The 19349-nt window shown below is 35.5% G+C and overlaps 1 protein-coding gene and 3 pseudogenes across 1 annotated transcript; all 4 read right to left on the bottom strand.

Moving 5' to 3' along the window:
• Positions 1-1652: 1652 nt before the first annotated feature.
• Positions 1653-3891, bottom strand: LOC125826714 (subtilisin-like protease). Its single transcript, XM_049506059.1, has 2 exons — positions 3783-3891; positions 1653-3697 (listed from the first exon to the last, which is right to left on the bottom strand). Exons 1-2 carry the CDS (start codon positions 3889-3891, stop codon positions 1653-1655), a joined length of 2154 nt encoding a protein of 717 aa, XP_049362016.1.
• A 2178-nt stretch (positions 3892-6069) lies between these two features.
• On the bottom strand, positions 6070-8299 carry LOC125827150 (subtilisin-like protease 4; annotated as a pseudogene).
• Positions 8300-10973: 2674 nt separating this feature from the next.
• LOC125826712 (subtilisin-like protease) lies at positions 10974-13093 on the bottom strand (annotated as a pseudogene).
• Positions 13094-15392: 2299 nt separating this feature from the next.
• LOC125827149 (subtilisin-like protease 4) lies at positions 15393-17627 on the bottom strand (annotated as a pseudogene).
• Positions 17628-19349: the final 1722 nt, after the last annotated feature.

Below are 19349 nucleotides of genomic sequence, written 5' to 3'. Positions count from 1 at the left end.
TTTTGCACTTCCTTAGATTAATTCCTAATTAAAATATCTAATTTAATACATATTTATCATCTATAATTTATATGTATATAATAATAATAATAATAATAATAATAATAATAATCCAAAAATCTCTTCATAAAATGTATAATTAATTAAATATTAAATTATTAAACAATAAACTGACCGTAGTATACTAATTAATACTAATGATATTATCATCATATGAAAAGACAATGTTTTCATTGTAATTACTACCGGTTTAAAACTGAAAGAAGAGGAAGGGTTGATATTAATTTATTCATTCATATGATAATATCATTCATTTTTGGTCTTTTCAAATTCCTTGGATTAATGGTGAAAAAATATTCTCTTTATAGAATTTATATAAAAAGGCCTAAGTTCGTGACATTACTATTAATGTTATATATTCATAGATGATTCACACTTGACTTTAGCCTTTTTCATATTTTTTGTAAGTTGTGCACTATATATTTTTTTCCCATGATGCAATCATTGCTCTTTTGATTTGGTTTACTTGGTCAGCCAGCAACATTTGGAGCATATAGGTAAGGATCATACTTCATTTATCTAGAGATAGTATGAAAAATATTTATGTCACTACTTTTATTTATTGATTTGGATGAACATAATTCAAAAATTTTCATTGCTGTTTTTTTTGCTTACTCGACGAAAATATTAAAATTCAGTGGCTATGATCTTTTGAATTACTATAAGTTGCATCTACTAGCTTTAAGTTATAATTTATTATACAGTCTACCTACTAACTATATTTAGATGCTCAAATTTATAGGTTTGGACAATCATTTTCCATATATGCAATAATCAAGTCATTCAAATAGGTCCATTGTCAATCAATTTCAACTTGCACTTTAAATGGCTATACTAAATTCTACAAATATTTATAACACCTTAAATCTCTTCAATCACCCCACATTTGTTGTATTATTTCAACCATATCAAATTATATATATGCTCTTAAATTTGACAATTTAAGGTTGAGTGAGTTCAAGGCACAAGAAGTGTACTTTGAACTATAGAATAGAAGACGTTGGCAAAAGATGACATGAAGATGGTTTATTTCCGATATTATATTACACTGCATAAGACACAATTTTCACTAATTTCTATTTTTTTTTGCAGGAATTACCTCAACAAGTCAATAACGTTCTATAGGTTTTAACCTTTGGTCAGTAATATCCCTATTTGAAGTGAGAAGATAGAACACTGCTGTAACGTCCGGCAATGTGAAATTTTTTTTGAAGAGGCTTAGAATTGGAAATTTTCATTTTTGGAAAGTAGGGAAGTCATTTTCCTTGTTTGAGAGAAGGTTGGTTAATAAATGAGTAATTCATTAAGATTTTGTACTTGAGTAAATTAACTTGAATTGATTAGATGAATGTAGACATTTTTAGAGTTAATACGACAATAAGCAGTGTTTGAAGATGAAAGCAACTCCAAAACATTGAATAGATATAGTACTAAAGGAAATGAGATCTAAGCCTAAGTGTCCGATATCATGTCATCCGTTTATCATGAGTTGATTCATTTGTATTTATTAGAATGTATATTGAACATGGTTTTATTGCAAAAGAAAAATCTCGATGAGTGTGTCACTGAGATCAGATTCTTCATTTATTTCTTCAAAAAAGGAAAAATCGAACAGCAATTGGGCTCCTAACAATGTGTTTTTCAGAAATCCATCTGAGAGATCCCTGATTAAAAGTAGTGTTCGGTATGGTATCCAGAGGTGTAAATGTCACTTGATAGCTCAATGCTTGTTTCACCTCTGAAAAAACAAGTGTAGTTGGTTCAACTTTCACATCAAGACCTGGCGGTGAATCAATTTCAACTCTGTATGTTGAGTTGGCTTGTCCAACATTCATCACAGTTCTTGAATATACTTGAGCTGCTGAGTTGACTCTGACTTGGATCGAAAACGATGGATAATTTAGTTGACCATCTGAGATGCTAGTAACCTCTGAACAATTCACTTTGCCCGGAAAAAAGAATCCAACTTGTGTGTCTGTGTAATTTAGACCACATAAATAAGGTAAGTAAACGGCTGGCTCTATGTCATATATCAGGCCTGGATCATTTGCTTTTGACGGATTAACATGGCCTGCACCAGTGGCAAAAACATTGGCCGGACGGTATGTTTCATCCTCGATTAAGTTGGATCCGAGGTTTAAGACATCGGCTGTTGTCATAATTGCTGACTTAATTGCAGCTGGAGACCAATCAGGGTGAACACTTTTTAGTAGTGCTGCAACGCCACTGAGGTGAGGACAAGACATTGAGGTGCCTGAGATCATGTTGAATCTCGAGTTGGTGTTTGTGTTGTTATCCAAGGAAATATGCCAAGCTGCTAGAATGTTAACGCCAGGACCAATAATGTCTGGTTTTAGAATTCCAGGACTTGCATAACTTGGACCCCTGGATGAAAATCCAGCAACCACTGGAGCACGATCATCTCCGATTATAGTTCCCTTGAACACAATTGTGGCTGTAGGGGTTGGTGTTGAGTCTATGTACTCTTTGATTTTTAGACCATCAGCATAGCCAACATATGTCATTGGGAGGACATATGCCTCGACCAATGTTGTGTTAGCCATGGCTTCTCGGTTCATAAATATCATGGCAGCACCACCAGCTGCCTTCACTGCTATACCTTTATCAGCTCGCGTTATTTTACCAGCCTCACACAACACAATCTTTCCCATGACATTCGTGTTGTTCAGGGAAGCAGGGGTACAATATTTAGCATCAGAATCACTAGAATTGCTTCCAGGATAGGCAAGAGGCAATAGTGTAGGAGGAAAGTCATTAGGTTGCAAAGCTGATTCTCCGTCGAATTCTTGATTGTTACCAAGCACAACAGTGGCCTTTATTTTTCTGTCGATAGTGCTTGCACCAACTGTGAGAACCCAGGGCGCTTCATTAGACAATGAAAAACTGTATGGTCCTGAATTTCCACCAGAACAGCTGACGAAGATTCCCTTTTTGATAGCACTAAGTGCACCAAGTGCAATTGGGTTTCTATGGAAAGCATTAGATAGACTACCAAGGGAAATTGAAAGAATATCCACACCATCTTCAATAGCCATATCCATTGCAGCCAAAATGTCGCTCCCAAAACAACCGAAAGCAGAGCACGCTTTGTAAACGGCAACATGAGCAAGAGGTGCAACACCCACAGCTGTGCCATTTGCATTGCCAAAAATGTTAGCACCTGGAACGAAACTTCCAGCAGCCGTGCTAGCAGTATGTGTACCATGTCCATTTTCATCCCATGGATCAATCCCCGAGTTCGGGAAGAATCTGGCTCCAATGAGCTTGTTGTTACACTTTGTGACATTAAATTCACACTTACCCTTCCATTTAGCAGGGGGAGGTGGCATCCCATCATCGCTAAACGAAGGGTGGTCCGGGAAAATTCCCCCGTCAATAACTCCAATAATCACACCTTTCCCATAATTCGAGTCATTCCAGAACCCCATGTTCTGTTGCAACCCCATGAAATTGACACTATGTGTGGTGTGTAAATTAAGTATCTCGTCGGGGCGTGCAGAAACAAATCCTTCCATTTTCTCCATTTCCTTAATATCCTCTGGTGATAACTTAGCTGCAAAACCTGTTAGGACATTTCGATAGGAATATATCAAACGTGGTGCCTCACGAGAACTATCTGAGGTTAACAGCAGGCAAGAAAGAAAGATACCAGCTTTCTAAATCTTGATATCTGGTTGACATTTCCCCATCAGGGAACTGACAATGAACAATATAGATTTGTGAATTGTTCTGTTTTGTTGCATTAGTGGTAAATGAAAAGAGCACACAAATCAGCACAATTATAATGAGAATTGAACTGTATTGAGCCATCATAACTTTAGTACTAGTGAAAGAGCTGTTATTTTGTGAGTGTTTTTCGAATTTTGATTGAGGGAATATATACTTATTGGAAGTATATTTTTTTATTTGCAAGTCAGAAGCTAGTTTTAGAAATGTGAAATAGTCATATCTGGAGATTCTTGGATTTAATAGAAAATAGAAAGTAAATTGGTCATCTGTACGCTAAAACGATTTTATTCTAATTAACTTCTATTTGCTAATGAAGTTGGCATAGCAACATCACATAGATGAAGTCATTAATCGACAATATACTTAAGTAATGTTCGAGTCAACTTGAACACACCTTAACTGAGCTGACTAGTTCACCTCACAAGTACTCCCTCTGTCCCAAAATAGGTGTTATCTTAGGAAATCCAAAACAAAAATTAGTATGACTTTTTAACTATACCTTTATATTCCATTTTCTTTTTAGTGTTCAATTTACAAGAGACGTTCATAAAATAAGGGTAGTTTACTAAACTACAGATTGTGTGTATTGATATCTTAATGAACGTGACCGTGTGCAGCCTGAACATTGATGAGATGGAGTTGACTAAATCTCAATTGCCACATGCTACCTTCTGATACAATGCCACAATCGGATTTTGACCTAGTATCCTATGGAATTAGTTGAGGTGCGACAAGTTAACCAAAACACCACAAATATAAATTAAAAAGAAAGTACTATGTTACTTAACAATAATGTCATTAGCTTAATTTTCCCCCAAATTTGAAAAATACATGTACATTCCCCTATATAATCCCTCTAAACTAATGCTGAGATTGTGAAAGGGAATTACAATAAAGTTTAAAGAATCCCAACTGGCCTGATGTTAATTACTTCTATTATAAAATATGATAACTTCTAAGTTTTATAAGTTTTGAGCTTTGTCAATATTGACAAAATCAAGCATTAACACTTAATCTGACCTTTTGTTTTTAATGAGAAAAAAACATGTGTGGTGCCTCCTTAACCCCAGATCGTTGAATCCTTGAACTAGTTTCATGCTTGTCAAAATTAACCCTTGAACTATGCAAAATAGATTATTTATACACTCCGTTACATTTTGAGATAAAAAAAATCTCTCCACCATTATCTCAAGAGACTACAAATATCCTCTTGAGGTAACAATCCAAATTTTTAGTGACGTGAGACTAATCCCTCCACCTAACCGTGGCCAACTAGGATCATTACAAGAAATTAGTTCTTTAGCGTCGACAAAGTCGCCACAAATATCCAAAATATCGCCACTAAAGATTTTCAGTGATTATGTGAAAACCAAAAGTCGCCGCTAAAGGTCTAGTTTCTTGTAGTGAATCTTAATTGACAAAGCTTAATTAAGGGGAGGAATTACTTCCACGTGGCTTGCCATATGTCAGGGACAATTTTGACCCTTTTCCGAAATTTAAATAAACATTATATTATAAATCATAATTTTAAAAGGGTAATGAATTCAATGTTAAAGAACTCTAAAATTTGAATTCATTAAGTTAAATTTTTGGATTCACGTTTGGGTGACAGTATCATCTATCTAGTGTACATTATTCATATTCTCAAAAAGTGACAACCTCATCTGCAACTATAAATTTACAAAGCATGAGAAAGAGACCTTACACCAGACCTCTTCAAATAGGATAATCAAGATGAAGACACTTCCAAATTATTTTTAAAATCGCTATATGCATCATTCTTTTTCACTAATTTATTGAATACTTAATAATTTTAGTGTCCCCTGAGAATATTCACAATTAGAGGGTTGAAGAAACATAATTATGTCATATCACACTATTATAATGTTCTAAATTTACAATTGAAATTTCAGGACGAATTTTACGAATGAAATTTGAAAGTTGGTGACAATAGCTATTTTTCTTGGGAATGGTATCAGGTTTTCTCAACTCTTATGCTTGCTTTGTAAACAGCATATATGATTGGATATAACAGGCATTTTTGAACTCTCTTCTTAAAAAATGAAATATATAAAAAGTAAAAGAAACGATCAATGAAAAACTGACATTTATCAAAGAGGATATATGCTTTTATATTCTTCAATCAGATGTGAACAAACAGCGAAACACTTTATTAATAATGAAAAAGTAACATAAAGTATACAGTAAAAACAATAAACTGTTTGAGTACTTTATGCACTCATAGCAAAAAAAATTTCACTAGACCAACACAACTGCAATTGGACTTCTCACAGAGTGCCTAGTAGAAGTCCATTTCAAGAATCCCTCAACAAGCACAACTTCTGAACTGCTGGTTGTCTTGGAAATGTCACTTGGTATGTTAACTTCTGGTTCAACTCGGAGAAATTTAGCTCTGTGGGTACAACTTCTACGGCAACTCCTATAGGTGAAGCTATCTCTACTTTTAAGATGATGCAACATCACCAACGTTGGTCACGTTCTTGTATATGTCTGAGGAGTTGATCCAAGTCCAATATGGAAAACGAAGGATAGTTTAATTGTGCTTCAGGGATACTTTTCACTTCCAAGCAATTCACCGTGCGTCGTAACAGGCTACCTACCTGTGCATCTGTGTATCCCAAACCACATAAATAAGGTAAATAGTCTCGGAGGGGGTATCATAAAATAGTCCTGGATCATTTGCCCTTGGATGGATTAACGTGTCCTGCACCAATTGCAAAGATGTCGCAGGAAGTAACCTTTCATCTAGTATTGGACTACTGTCAAGGTTTAACGTGTCCAGCGGTTGTCATGATTGCAGACTTAATAGCAGCAGGAGACCAATCAGGATGTGTGCTCTTCAGCAGAGCTGCTACGCCACTGAGGTGAGGGCAAGACATCGAGGTGCCTGATATAATATTGAATGTGGATTTGGTGTTTTTGTTGTCATCCACGGAGGTAGGCCAAGCAGCAAGGATATTAACACCCAGGACCAATTATGTCAGGCTTCAAGATCCCAGGATTAGGTTTACTTGGTCCGCGAGAAGAAAATGCAGCAACTATGGGAGCATTTTTATCTCCAATTATTGTTCCTTGCATAGTGATTGTAGCAATAGGGTTTGATATTGAGTTTGTATAATCAAGAATTTTGATTCCATCTGCAGCTGAAACAACCAATGCTGGAAGAGAGCATCAGCTGATTTTGTGACACCATAATATGCCGGGTTGATGACAATCATGGCAACACCTCCAGCATCCTTCACAGCTTGTCCTTTTTCAATATTTGAAGCTACACCTGCCGAACATATGACAATCTTTTTTTATTGCAGGGTCAGTGAGAGACCCTGGTTTGCAATAAGGGGTTTCAGATGGATCACCTATACTCTTTGCAGCATCATATAGAGTGAAGTATGTTGAGTCGGAAATCTGTGGACGATAAGCAGATTCCCCTTCAAATTCCTCTTTATTTCCAAGTGTAACAGTAGCTTTTATCTTTCTATCAATAGTGCTGGCGCCTACCGTAAGAATCCAAGGGGCTGTGTTTCCTGCTGAGAAACTGGATGAACCACTATTTCCAGCAGAGCAACTTACAAGAATCCCTCTTTCTGTTGCACCGTACGCCCCGAAAGCAATACTGTCTTCATAGAAAGGAACTGGACTTCCACCAAGGGACATTGAAAGAATATCTACTCCATCATCTATAGCTGAATCCATGGCAGCTAAAATATCACTGTCAGAACAACCATCAGAATTACACACCTTATATATGGCTAGGTGGGCAAGAGGGGCAACACCAACAGCAGTCCCATTAGCATTCCCAAATACATTAGCACCTTCTACAAAGGCTCCTGCAGTTGTGCTTGCTGTGTGTGTACCATGTCCATCATTATCTATTGGGGAACCATTGGCAAGTTGGTAAGACCTCGCTCCAATGAGCTTGTTGTTACACTTGGTCGCGAAATCGGACTCGCAAACTCCTTTCCATTTAGCAGGGATAGGTGGCATCCCGACATCGCTAAATGAGGGGTGGTCTGGGAAAATTCCCGAGTCAATAACTCCAATAATCACACCTTTCCCATAATTCGAGTCTTTCCAGAACCCCATGTTCTGTTGCAACCCCATGAAATTGACACTATGTGTGGTGTGTAATTTAAGTAGCTGCTGGGGGCGTGCAGAAACAAATCCTTCCATTTTTTCCATTTCCTTTATATCTTTCTGGTGATAACTTAGCTGCAAAGCCCGTTAGGACATTTCGATAGGAATATATCAAACGTGGTGCCTCACGAGAACTATCGGAGGTTGTTGCAGGCAAGAAAGAAAGATACCAGCTTTCTAAATCTTGGTATTTGGCAGTTCTTTCCCCACCAGGGAACTCACAATGAACAATATAGATTTGTGAATTGTTCTGTTTTGTTGCATTAGTTGTAAATGAAAAGAGCACACAAATCAGCCCAATTATAGTAAGAATTGAACTGTATTGAGCCATCATAACTTTAGTACTAAAGAAAGAGATATTATTATTTGGTGTTGCTTTTTGAATTTTGATTGTGGGTATATATACACATTGGTAGTATATTTTTATTTGCAAGTCAGAAGTTAGTTTTAGAAATGTGAAATAGTCACATCTGGAGATTCTGGATTAAATAGAAAATAGATAGTGAAATGGTCATCTATACGCTAAAACGATTTTATTCTAATTAACTTCTATTTGCTAATGAAGTTGGCAAAGCAACATCATATAGATGAGGTCATCAATCTACAATATACTTTTTAAGTAATGTTCGAGTTTGAACACGCCTTAACTAATACATGAGGTGTCTTGTTCATCTCACAAGTACTCACTCCGTCCCAAAATAAGTGTGATGTTAGGAATTCAAGACAAAATATATGGCTATTCAACTATACCTTTATACTCCATCTTCTTAATAGTGTTCAATTTTAAGAATATGTTTATAAAATAAGGGTAGTTAACGACCGATTGTGTTTATTGATTTCTTAATGAACGTGATTTTTGCTAAGGTGACACGTATTTTGGGATAAGGGAGTACATGTAACCAAAGCAATTGTGCTCGTAAGGGTTAGTGCAAACGGGCTCACAGACCTAGTGTAGTAGCTGAATTTTTAACCTGAAATCTCCGGGATGGTTACTCCGATGGCGATGGCTCGATTATTTTATCATCTCCTTGGGGACCGAAATAAGTCTAGAAATATACCTAATCACTTGAGAGCTAAAGATCGGGTGCGGCTGAGCGTTGCTGAGCTGAGTTGACTAGATCTCAATAGCCACATGCTACCTTCTGATACAGTGCCACAATCGGATTTTGACCTAGTATCAAATATATATATTATATTTATATATCATATCATATATTATTATAAGTGGGAACAAAAAAAGTTAAAAGTTGAATTAAGATTTACCCCTATTATAAATTAAAATATTATAAAACATTTAATTATTTAATTTAAATATTAAATTGTATCATTTTAATTAATATGTTAATGACTTTTGCCACTTCCTTAGATTAATTCCTAATTAAAATATCTAATTTAATACATATTTATCATCTATAATTTATATGTATAATATATAATAATAATAAAATAATAATATAATAATCCAAAAATCTCTTCATAAAATGTATAATTAATTAATATTAAATTATAAACAATAAACTGACCGTAGTATTACTAATTAATACTAATGATATTTATCATCATATGAAAAGACAATGTTTTCATTGTAATTACTACCGGTTTTAAAACTGAAAGAAGAGGAAGGGTTGATATTAATTTATTCATTCATATGATAATATCATTCATTTTTGGTCTTTTCAATTCCTTGGATTAATGGTGAAAAAATATTCTCTTTATTAAGATTTATATAAAAAGGCCTAAGTTCGTGACATTACTATTAATGTTATTATTCATAGATGATTCACCTTGACTTTAGCCTTTTTCATATTTTTTGTAAGTTGTGCACTATATATTTTTTTCCCCATGATGCAATCATTGCTCTTTTGATTGGTTTACTTGGTCAGCCAGCAACATTTGGAGCATATAGGTAAGGATCATACTTCATTTATCTAGAGATAGTATGAAAAATATTTATGTCACTACTTTTATTTATTGATTTGGATGAACATAATTCAAAAATTTTCATTGCTGTTTTTTTTTGCTTACTCGACGAAAATATTAAAATTCAGTGGCTATGATCTTTGAATTACTATAAGTTGCATCTACTAGCTTTAAGTTATAATTTATTATACAGTCTACCTACTAACTATATTTAGATGCTCAAATTTATAGGTTTGGACAATCATTTTCCATATATGCAATAATCAAGTCATTCAAATAGGTCCATTGTCAATCAATTTCAACTTGCACTTTAAATGGCTATACTAAATTTCTACAAATATTTATAACACCTTAAATCTCTTCAATCACCCCACATTTGTTGTATTATTTCAACCATATCAAATTATATATATGCTCTTAAATTTGACAATTTAAGGTTGAGTGAGTTCAAGGCACAAGAAGTGTACTTTGAACTATAGAATAGAAGACGTTGGCAAAATGATGACATGAAGATGGTTTATTTCCGATATTATATTACACTGCATAAGACACAATTTTCACTAATTTTTATTTTTTTTTGCAGGAATTACCTCAACAAGTCAATAACGTTCTATAGGTTTTAACCTTTGGTCAGTAATATCCCTATTTGAAGTGAGAAGATAGAAACACTGCTGTAACGTCCGGCAATGTGAAATTTTTTTTTGAAGAGGCTTAGAATTGGAAATTTTCATTTTTGGAAAGTAGGGAAGTCATTTTCCTTGTTTTGAGAGAAGGTTGGTTAATAAATGAGTAATTCATTAAGATTTTGGTACTTGAGTAAATTAACTTGAATTTGATTAGATGAATGTAGACATTTTTAGAGTTAATACGACAATAAGCAGTGTTTGAAGATGAAAGCAACTCCAAAACATTGAATAGATATAGTACTAAAGGAAATGAGATCTAAGCCTAAGTGTCCGATATCATGTCATCCGTTTATCATGAGTTGATTCATTTGTATTTATTAGAATGTATATTGAACATGGTTTTATTGCAAAAGAAAAATCTCGATGAGTGTGTCACTGAGATCAGATTCTTCATTTATTTCTTCAAAAAAGGAAAAATCGAACAGCAATTGGGCTCCTAACAATGTGTTTTCAGAAATCCATCTGAGAGATCCCTGATTAAAAGTAGTGTTCGGTATGGTATCCAGAGGTGTAAATGTCACTTGATAGCTCAATGCTTGTTTCACCTCTGAAAAAAACAAGTGTAGTTGGTTCAACTTTCACATCAAGACCTGGCGGTGAATCAATTTCAACTCTGTATGTTGAGTTTGGCTTGTCCAACATTCATCACAGTTCTTGAATATACTTGAGCTGCTGAGTTGACTCTGACTTGGATCGAAAACGATGGATAATTTAGTTGACCATCTGAGATGCTAGTAACCTCTGAACAATTCACTTTGCCCGGAAAAAAGAATCCAACTTGTGTGTCTGTGTAATTTAGACCACATAAATAAGGTAAGTAAACGGCTGGCTCTATGTCATATATCAGGCCTGGATCATTTGCTTTTGACGGATTAACATGGCCTGCACCAGTGGCAAAAACATTGGCCGGACGGTATGTTTCATCCTCGATTAAGTTGGATCCGAGGTTTAAGACATCGGCTGTTGTCATAATTGCTGACTTAATTGCAGCTGGAGACCAATCAGGGTGAACACTTTTTAGTAGTGCTGCAACGCCACTGAGGTGAGGACAAGACATTGAGGTGCCTGAGATCATGTTGAATCTCGAGTTGGTGTTTGTGTTGTTATCCAAGGAAATATGCCAAGCTGCTAGAATGTTAACGCCAGGACCAATAATGTCTGGTTTTAGAATTCCAGGACTTGCATAACTTGGACCCCTGGATGAAAATCCAGCAACCACTGGAGCACGATCATCTCCGATTATAGTTCCCTTGAACACAATTGTGGCTGTAGGGGTTGGTGTTGAGTCTATGTACTCTTTGATTTTTAGACCATCAGCATAGCCAACATATGTCATTGGGAGGACATATGCCTCGACCAATGTTGTGTTAGCCATGGCTTCTCGGTTCATAAATATCATGGCAGCACCACCAGCTGCCCTTCACTGCTATACCTTTATCAGCTCGCGTTATTTTACCAGCCTCACACAACACAATTTTCCCATGACATTCGTGTTGTTCAGGAAGCAGGGGTACAATATTTAGCATCAGAATCACTAGAATTGGCTTCCAGGATAGGCAAGAGGCAATAGTGTAGGAGGAAAGTCATTAGGTTGCAAAGCTGATTCTCCGTCGAATTCTTGATTGTTACCAAGCACAACAGTGGCCTTTATTTTTCTGTCGATAGTGCTTGCACCAACTGTGAGAACCCAGGGCGCTTCATTAGACAATGAAAAACTGTATGGTCCTGAATTTCCACCAGAACAGCTGACGAAGATTCCCTTTTTGATAGCACTAAGTGCACCAAGTGCAATTGGGTTTCTATGGAAAGCATTAGATAGACTACCAAGGGAAATTGAAAGAATATCCACACCATCTTCAATAGCCATATCCATTGCAGCCAAAATGTCGCTCCCAAAACAACCGAAAGCAGAGCACGCTTTGTAAACGGCAACATGAGCAAGAGGTGCAACACCCACAGCTGTGCCATTTGCATTGCCAAAAATGTTAGCACCTGGAACGAAACTTCCAGCAGCCGTGCTAGCAGTATGTGTACCATGTCCATTTTCATCCCATGGATCAATCCCCGAGTTCGGGAAGAATCTGGCTCCAATGAGCTTGTTGTTACACTTTGTGACATTAAATTCACACTTACCCTTCCATTTAGCAGGGGGGAGGTGGCATCCCATCATCGCTAAACCGAAGGGTGGTCCGGGAAAATTCCCCCCGTCAATAACTCCAATAATCACACCTTTCCCATAATTCGAGTCATTCCAGAACCCCATGTTCTGTTGCAACCCCATGAAATTGACACTATGTGTGGTGTGTAAATTAAGTATCTCGTCGGGGCGTGCAGAAACAAATCCTTCCATTTTCTCCATTTCCTTAATATCCTCTGGTGATAACTTAGCTGCAAAACCTGTTAGACATTTCGATAGGAATATATCAAACGTGGTGCCTCACGAGAACTATCTGAGGTTAACAGCAGGCAAGAAAGAAAGATACCAGCTTTCTAATCTTGATATCTGGTTGACATTTCCCCATCAGGGAACTGACAATGAACAATATAGATTTGTGAATTGTTCTGTTTTGTTGCATTAGTGGTAAATGAAAAGAGCACACAAATCAGCACAATTATAATGAGAATTGAACTGTATTGAGCCATCATAACTTTAGTACTAGTGAAAGAGCTGTTATTTTGTGAGTGTTTTTCGAATTTTGATTGAGGGAATATATACTTATTGGAAGTATATTTTTTTATTTGCAAGTCAGAAGCTAGTTTTAGAAATGTGAAATAGTCATATCTGGAGATTCTTGGATTTAATAGAAAATAGAAAGTAAATTGGTCATCTGTACGCTAAAACGATTTTATTCTAATTAACTTCTATTTGCTAATGAAGTTGGCATAGCAACATCACATAGATGAAGTCATTAATCGACAATATACTTAAGTAATGTTCGAGTCAACTTGAACACACCTTAACTGAGCTGACTAGTTCACCTCACAAGTACTCCCTCTGTCCCAAAATAGGTGTTATCTTAGGAAATCCAAAACAAAAATTAGTATGACTTTTAACTATACCTTTATATTCCATTTTCTTTTTAGTGTTCAATTTACAAGAGACGTTCATAAAATAAGGGTAGTTTACTAAACTACAGATTGTGTGTATTGATATCTTAATGAACGTGACCGTGTGCAGCCTGAACATTGATGAGATGGAGTTGACTAAATCTCAATTGCCACATGCTACCTTCTGATACAATGCCACAATCGGATTTTGACCTAGTATCCTATGGAATTAGTTGAGGTGCGACAAGTTAACCAAAACACCACAAATATAAATTAAAAAGAAAGTACTATGTTACTTAACAATAATGTCATTAGCTTAATTTTCCCCCCAAATTTGAAAAATACATGTACATTCCCTATATAATCCCTCTAAACTAATGCTGAGATTGTGAAAGGGAATTACAATAAAGTTTAAAGAATCCCAACTGGCCTGATGTTAATTACTTCTATTATAAAATATGATAACTTCTAAGTTTTATAAGTTTTGAGCTTTGTCAATATTGACAAAATCAAGCATTAACACTTAATCTGACCTTTTGTTTTTAATGAGAAAAAAACATGTGTGGTGCCTCCTTAACCCCAGATCGTTGAATCCTTGAACTAGTTTCATGCTTGTCAAAATTAACCCTTGAACTATGCAAAATAGATTATTTATACACTCCGTTACATTTTGAGATAAAAAAAATCTCTCCACCATTATCTCAAGAGACTACAAATATCCTCTTGAGGTAACAATCCAAATTTTTAGTGACGTGAGACTAATCCCTCCACCTAACCGTGGCCAACTAGGATCATTACAAGAAATTAGTTCTTAGCGTCGACAAAGTCGCCACAAATATCCCAAAATATCGCCACTAAAGATTTTCAGTGATTATGTGAAAACCAAAAGTCGCCGCTAAAGGTCTAGTTTCTTGTAGTGAATCTTAATTGACAAAGCTTAATTAAGGGAGGAATTACTTCCACGTGGCTTGCCATATGTCAGGGACAATTTTGACCCTTTTCCGAAATTTAAATAAACATTATATTATAAATCATAATTTTTAAAAGGGTAATGAATTCAATGTTAAAGAACTCTAAAATTTGAATTCATTAAGTTAAATTTTTGGATTCACGTTTGGGTGACAGTATCATCTATCTAGTGTACATTATTCATATTCTCAAAAAGTGACAACCTCATCTGCAACTATAAATTTACAAAGCATGAGAAAGAGACCTTACACCAGACCTCTTCAAATAGGATAATCAAGATGAAGACACTTCCAAATTATTTTTAAAATCGCTATATGCATCATTCTTTTTCACTAATTTATTGAATACTTAATAATTTTAGTGTCCCCTGAGAATATTCACAATTAGAGGGTTGAAGAAACATAATTATGTCATATCACACTATTATAATGTTCTAAATTTACAATTGAAATTTCAGGACGAATTTTACGAATGAAATTTGAAAGTTGGTGACAATAGCTATTTTTCTTGGGAATGGTATCAGGTTTTCTCAACTCTTATGCTTGCTTTGTAAACAGCATATATGATTGGATATAACAGGCATTTTTGAACTCTCTTCTTAAAAAAATGAAATATATAAAAAGTAAAAGAAACGATCAATGAAAAACTGACATTTATCAAAGAGGATATATGCTTTTATATTCTTCAATCAGATGTGAACAAACAGCGAAACACTTTATTAATAATGAAAAAGTAACATAAAGTATACAGTAAAAACAATAAACTGTTTGAGTACTTTATGCACTCATAGCAAAAAAAATTTCACTAGACCAACACAACTGCAATTGGACTTCTCACAGAGTGCCTAGTAGAAGTCCATTTCAAGAATCCCTCAACAAGCACAACTTCTGAACTGCTGGTTGTCTTGGAAAATGTCACTTGGTATGTTAACTTCTGGTTCAACTCGGAGAAATTTAGCTCTGTGGGTACAACTTCTACGGCAACTCCTATAGGTGAAGCTATCTCTACTTTGTAAGATGATGCAACATCACCAACGTTGGTCACAGTTCTTGTATATGTCTGAGGAGTTGATCCAAGTCCAAATATGGAAAACGAAGGATAGTTTAATTGTGCTTCAGGGATACTTTTCACTTCCAAGCAATTCACCGTGCGTCGTAACAGGCTACCTACCTGTGCATCTGTGTATCCCAAACCACATAAATAAGGTAAATAGTCCTCGGAGGGGGTATCATAAACTAGTCCTGGATCATTTGCCCTTGATGGATTAACGTGTCCTGCACCAATTGCAAAGATGTCTGCAGGAAGTAACCTTTCATCTAGTATTGGACTACTGTCAAGGTTTAACGTGTCAGCGGTTGTCATGATTGCAGACTTAATAGCAGCAGGAGACCAATCAGGATGTGTGCTCTTCAGCAGAGCTGCTACGCCACTGAGGTGAGGCAAGACATCGAGGTGCCTGATATAATATTGAATGTGGATTTGGTGTTTTGTTGTCATCCACGGAGGTAGGCCAAGCAGCAAGGATATTAACACCAGGACCAATTATGTCAGGCTTCAAGATCCCAGGATTAGGTTTACTTGGTCCGCGAGAAGAAAATGCAGCAACTATGGGAGCATTTTTATCTCCAATTATTGTTCCTTGCATAGTGATTGTAGCAATAGGGTTTGATATTGAGTTTGTATAATCAAGAATTTTGATTCCATCTGCAGCTGAAACAACCAATGCTGGAAGAACATGAGCATCAGCTGATTTTGTGACACCATAATATGCCGGGTTGATGACAATCATGGCAACACCTCCAGCATCCTTCACAGCTTGTCCTTTTTCAATATTTGAAGCTACACCTGCCGAACATATGACAATCTTTCCTTTTATTGCAGGGTCAGTGAGAGACCCTGGTTTGCAATAAGGGGTTTCAGATGGATCACCTATACTCTTTGCAGCATCATATAGAGTGAAGTATGTTGAGTCGGAAATCTGTGGACGATAAGCAGATTCCCCTTCAAATTCCTCTTTATTTCCAAGTGTAACAGTAGCTTTTATCTTCTATCAATAGTGCTGGCGCCTACCGTAAGAATCCAAGGGGCTGTGTTTCCTGCTGAGAAACTGGATGAACCACTATTTCCAGCAGAGCAACTTACAAGAATCCCTCTTTCTGTTGCACCGTACGCCCCGAAAGCAATACTGTCTTCATAGAAAGGAACTGGACTTCCACCAAGGGACATTGAAAGAATATCTACTCCATCATCTATAGCTGAATCCATGGCAGCTAAAATATCACTGTCAGAACAACCATCAGAATTACACACCTTATATATGGCTAGGTGGGCAAGAGGGGCAACACCAACAGCAGTCCCATTAGCATTCCCAAATACATTAGCACCTTCTACAAAGGCTCCTGCAGTTGTGCTTGCTGTGTGTGTACCATGTCCATCATTATCTATTGGGGAACCATTGGCAAGTTGGTAAGACCTCGCTCCAATGAGCTTGTTGTTACACTTGGTCGCGAAATCGGACTCGCAAACTCCTTTCCATTTAGCAGGGATAGGTGGCATCCCGACATCGCTAAATGAGGGGTGGTCTGGGAAAATTCCCGAGTCAATAACTCCAATAATCACACCTTTCCCATAATTCGAGTCTTTCCAGAACCCCATGTTCTGTTGCAACCCCATGAAATTGACACTATGTGTGGTGTGTAATTTAAGTAGCTGCTGGGGGCGTGCAGAAACAAATCCTTCCATTTTTTCCATTTCCTTTATATCTTCTGGTGATAACTTAGCTGCAAAGCCCGTTAGGACATTTCGATAGGAATATATCAAACGTGGTGCCTCACGAGAACTATCGGAGGTTGTTGCAGGCAAGAAAGAAAGATACCAGCTTTCTAAATCTTGGTATTTGGCAGTTCTTTCCCCACCAGGGAACTCACAATGAACAATATAGATTTGTGAATTGTTCTGTTTTGTTGCATTAGTTGTAAATGAAAAGAGCACACAAATCAGCCCAATTATAGTAAGAATTGAACTGTATTGAGCCATCATAACTTTAGTACTAAAGAAAGAGATATTATTTGGTGGTGTGCTTTTTGAATTTTGATTGTGGGTATATATACACATTGGTAGTATATTTTTTATTTGCAAGTCAGAAGTTAGTTTTAGAAATGTGAAATAGTCACATCTGGAGATTCTTGGATTAAATAGAAAATAGATAGTGAAATGGTCATCTATACGCTAAAACGATTTTATTCTAATTAACTTCTATTTGCTAATGAAGTTGGCAAAGCAACATCATATAGATGAGGTCATCAATCTACAATATACTTTTTAAGTAATGTTCGAGTCAACTTGAACACGCCTTAACTAATACATGAGGTGTCTTGTTCATCTCACAAGTACTCACTCCGTCCCAAAATAAGTGTGATGTTAGGAATTCAAGACAAAATAGTATGGCTATTCAACTATACCTTTATACTCCATCTTCTTAATAGTGTTCAATTTTTAAGATATGTTTATAAAATAAGGGTAGTTTAGTGAACGACCGATTGTGTTTATTGATTTCTTAATGAACGTGATTTTTGCTAAGGTGACACGTATTTTGGGATAAGGGAGTACATGTAACCAAAGCAATTGTGCTCGTAAGGGTTAGTGCAAACGGGCTCACAGACCTAGTGTAGTAGCTGAATTTTTAACCTGAAATCTCCGGATGGTTACTCCGATGGGCGATGGCTCGATTATTTTATCATCTCCTTGGGGACCGAAATAAGTCTAGAAATATACCTAATCACTTGAGAGCTAAAGATCGGGTGCGGCCTGAGCGTTGCTGAGCTGAGTTGACTAGATCTCAATAGCCACATGCTACCTTCTGATACAGTGCCACAATCGGATTTTGACCTAGTATCAAATATATATATTATATTTATATATCATATCATATATTATTATAAGTGGGAACAAAAAAAGTTAAAAGTTGAATTAAGATTTTACCCCTATTATAAATTAAAATATTATAAAACATTTAATTATTTAATTTAAATATTAAATTGTATCATTTTAATTAATATGTTAATGACTTTTGCACTTCCTTAGATTAATTCCTAATTAAAATATCTAATTTAATACATATTTATCATCTATAATTTATATGTATATAATAATAATAATAATAATAATAATAATAATAATCCAAAAATCTCTTCATAAAATGTATAATTAATTAAATATTAAATTATTAAACAATAAACTGACCGTAGTATACTAATTAATACTAATGATATTATCATCATATGAAAAGACAATGTTTTCATTGTAATTACTACCGGTTTAAAACTGAAAGAAGAGGAAGGGTTGATATTAATTTATTCATTCATATGATAATATCATTCATTTTTGGTCTTTTCAAATTCCTTGGATTAATGGTGAAAAAATATTCTCTTTATAGAATTTATATAAAAAGGCCTAAGTTCGTGACATTACTATTAATGTTATATATTCATAGATGATTCACACTTGACTTTAGCCTTTTTCATATTTTTTGTAAGTTGTGCACTATATATTTTTTTCCCATGATGCAATCATTGCTCTTTTGATTTGGTTTACTTGGTCAGCCAGCAACATTTGGAGCATATAGGTAAGGATCATACTTCATTTATCTAGAGATAGTATGAAAAATATTTATGTCACTACTTTTATTTATTGATTTGGATGAACATAATTCAAAAATTTTCATTGCTGTTTTTTTTGCTTACTCGACGAAAATATTAAAAT

Source organism: Solanum verrucosum, unplaced genomic scaffold (genome assembly GCF_900185275.1).
Source record: "Solanum verrucosum unplaced genomic scaffold, falcon-dt-bn FXZP01000060.1, whole genome shotgun sequence".
NCBI classification, from domain to species: Eukaryota; Viridiplantae; Streptophyta; class Magnoliopsida; order Solanales; family Solanaceae; genus Solanum; species Solanum verrucosum.
Note: the sequence above shows the minus strand (reverse complement) of the source record. Positions and strands in the feature narration are given on the sequence as shown.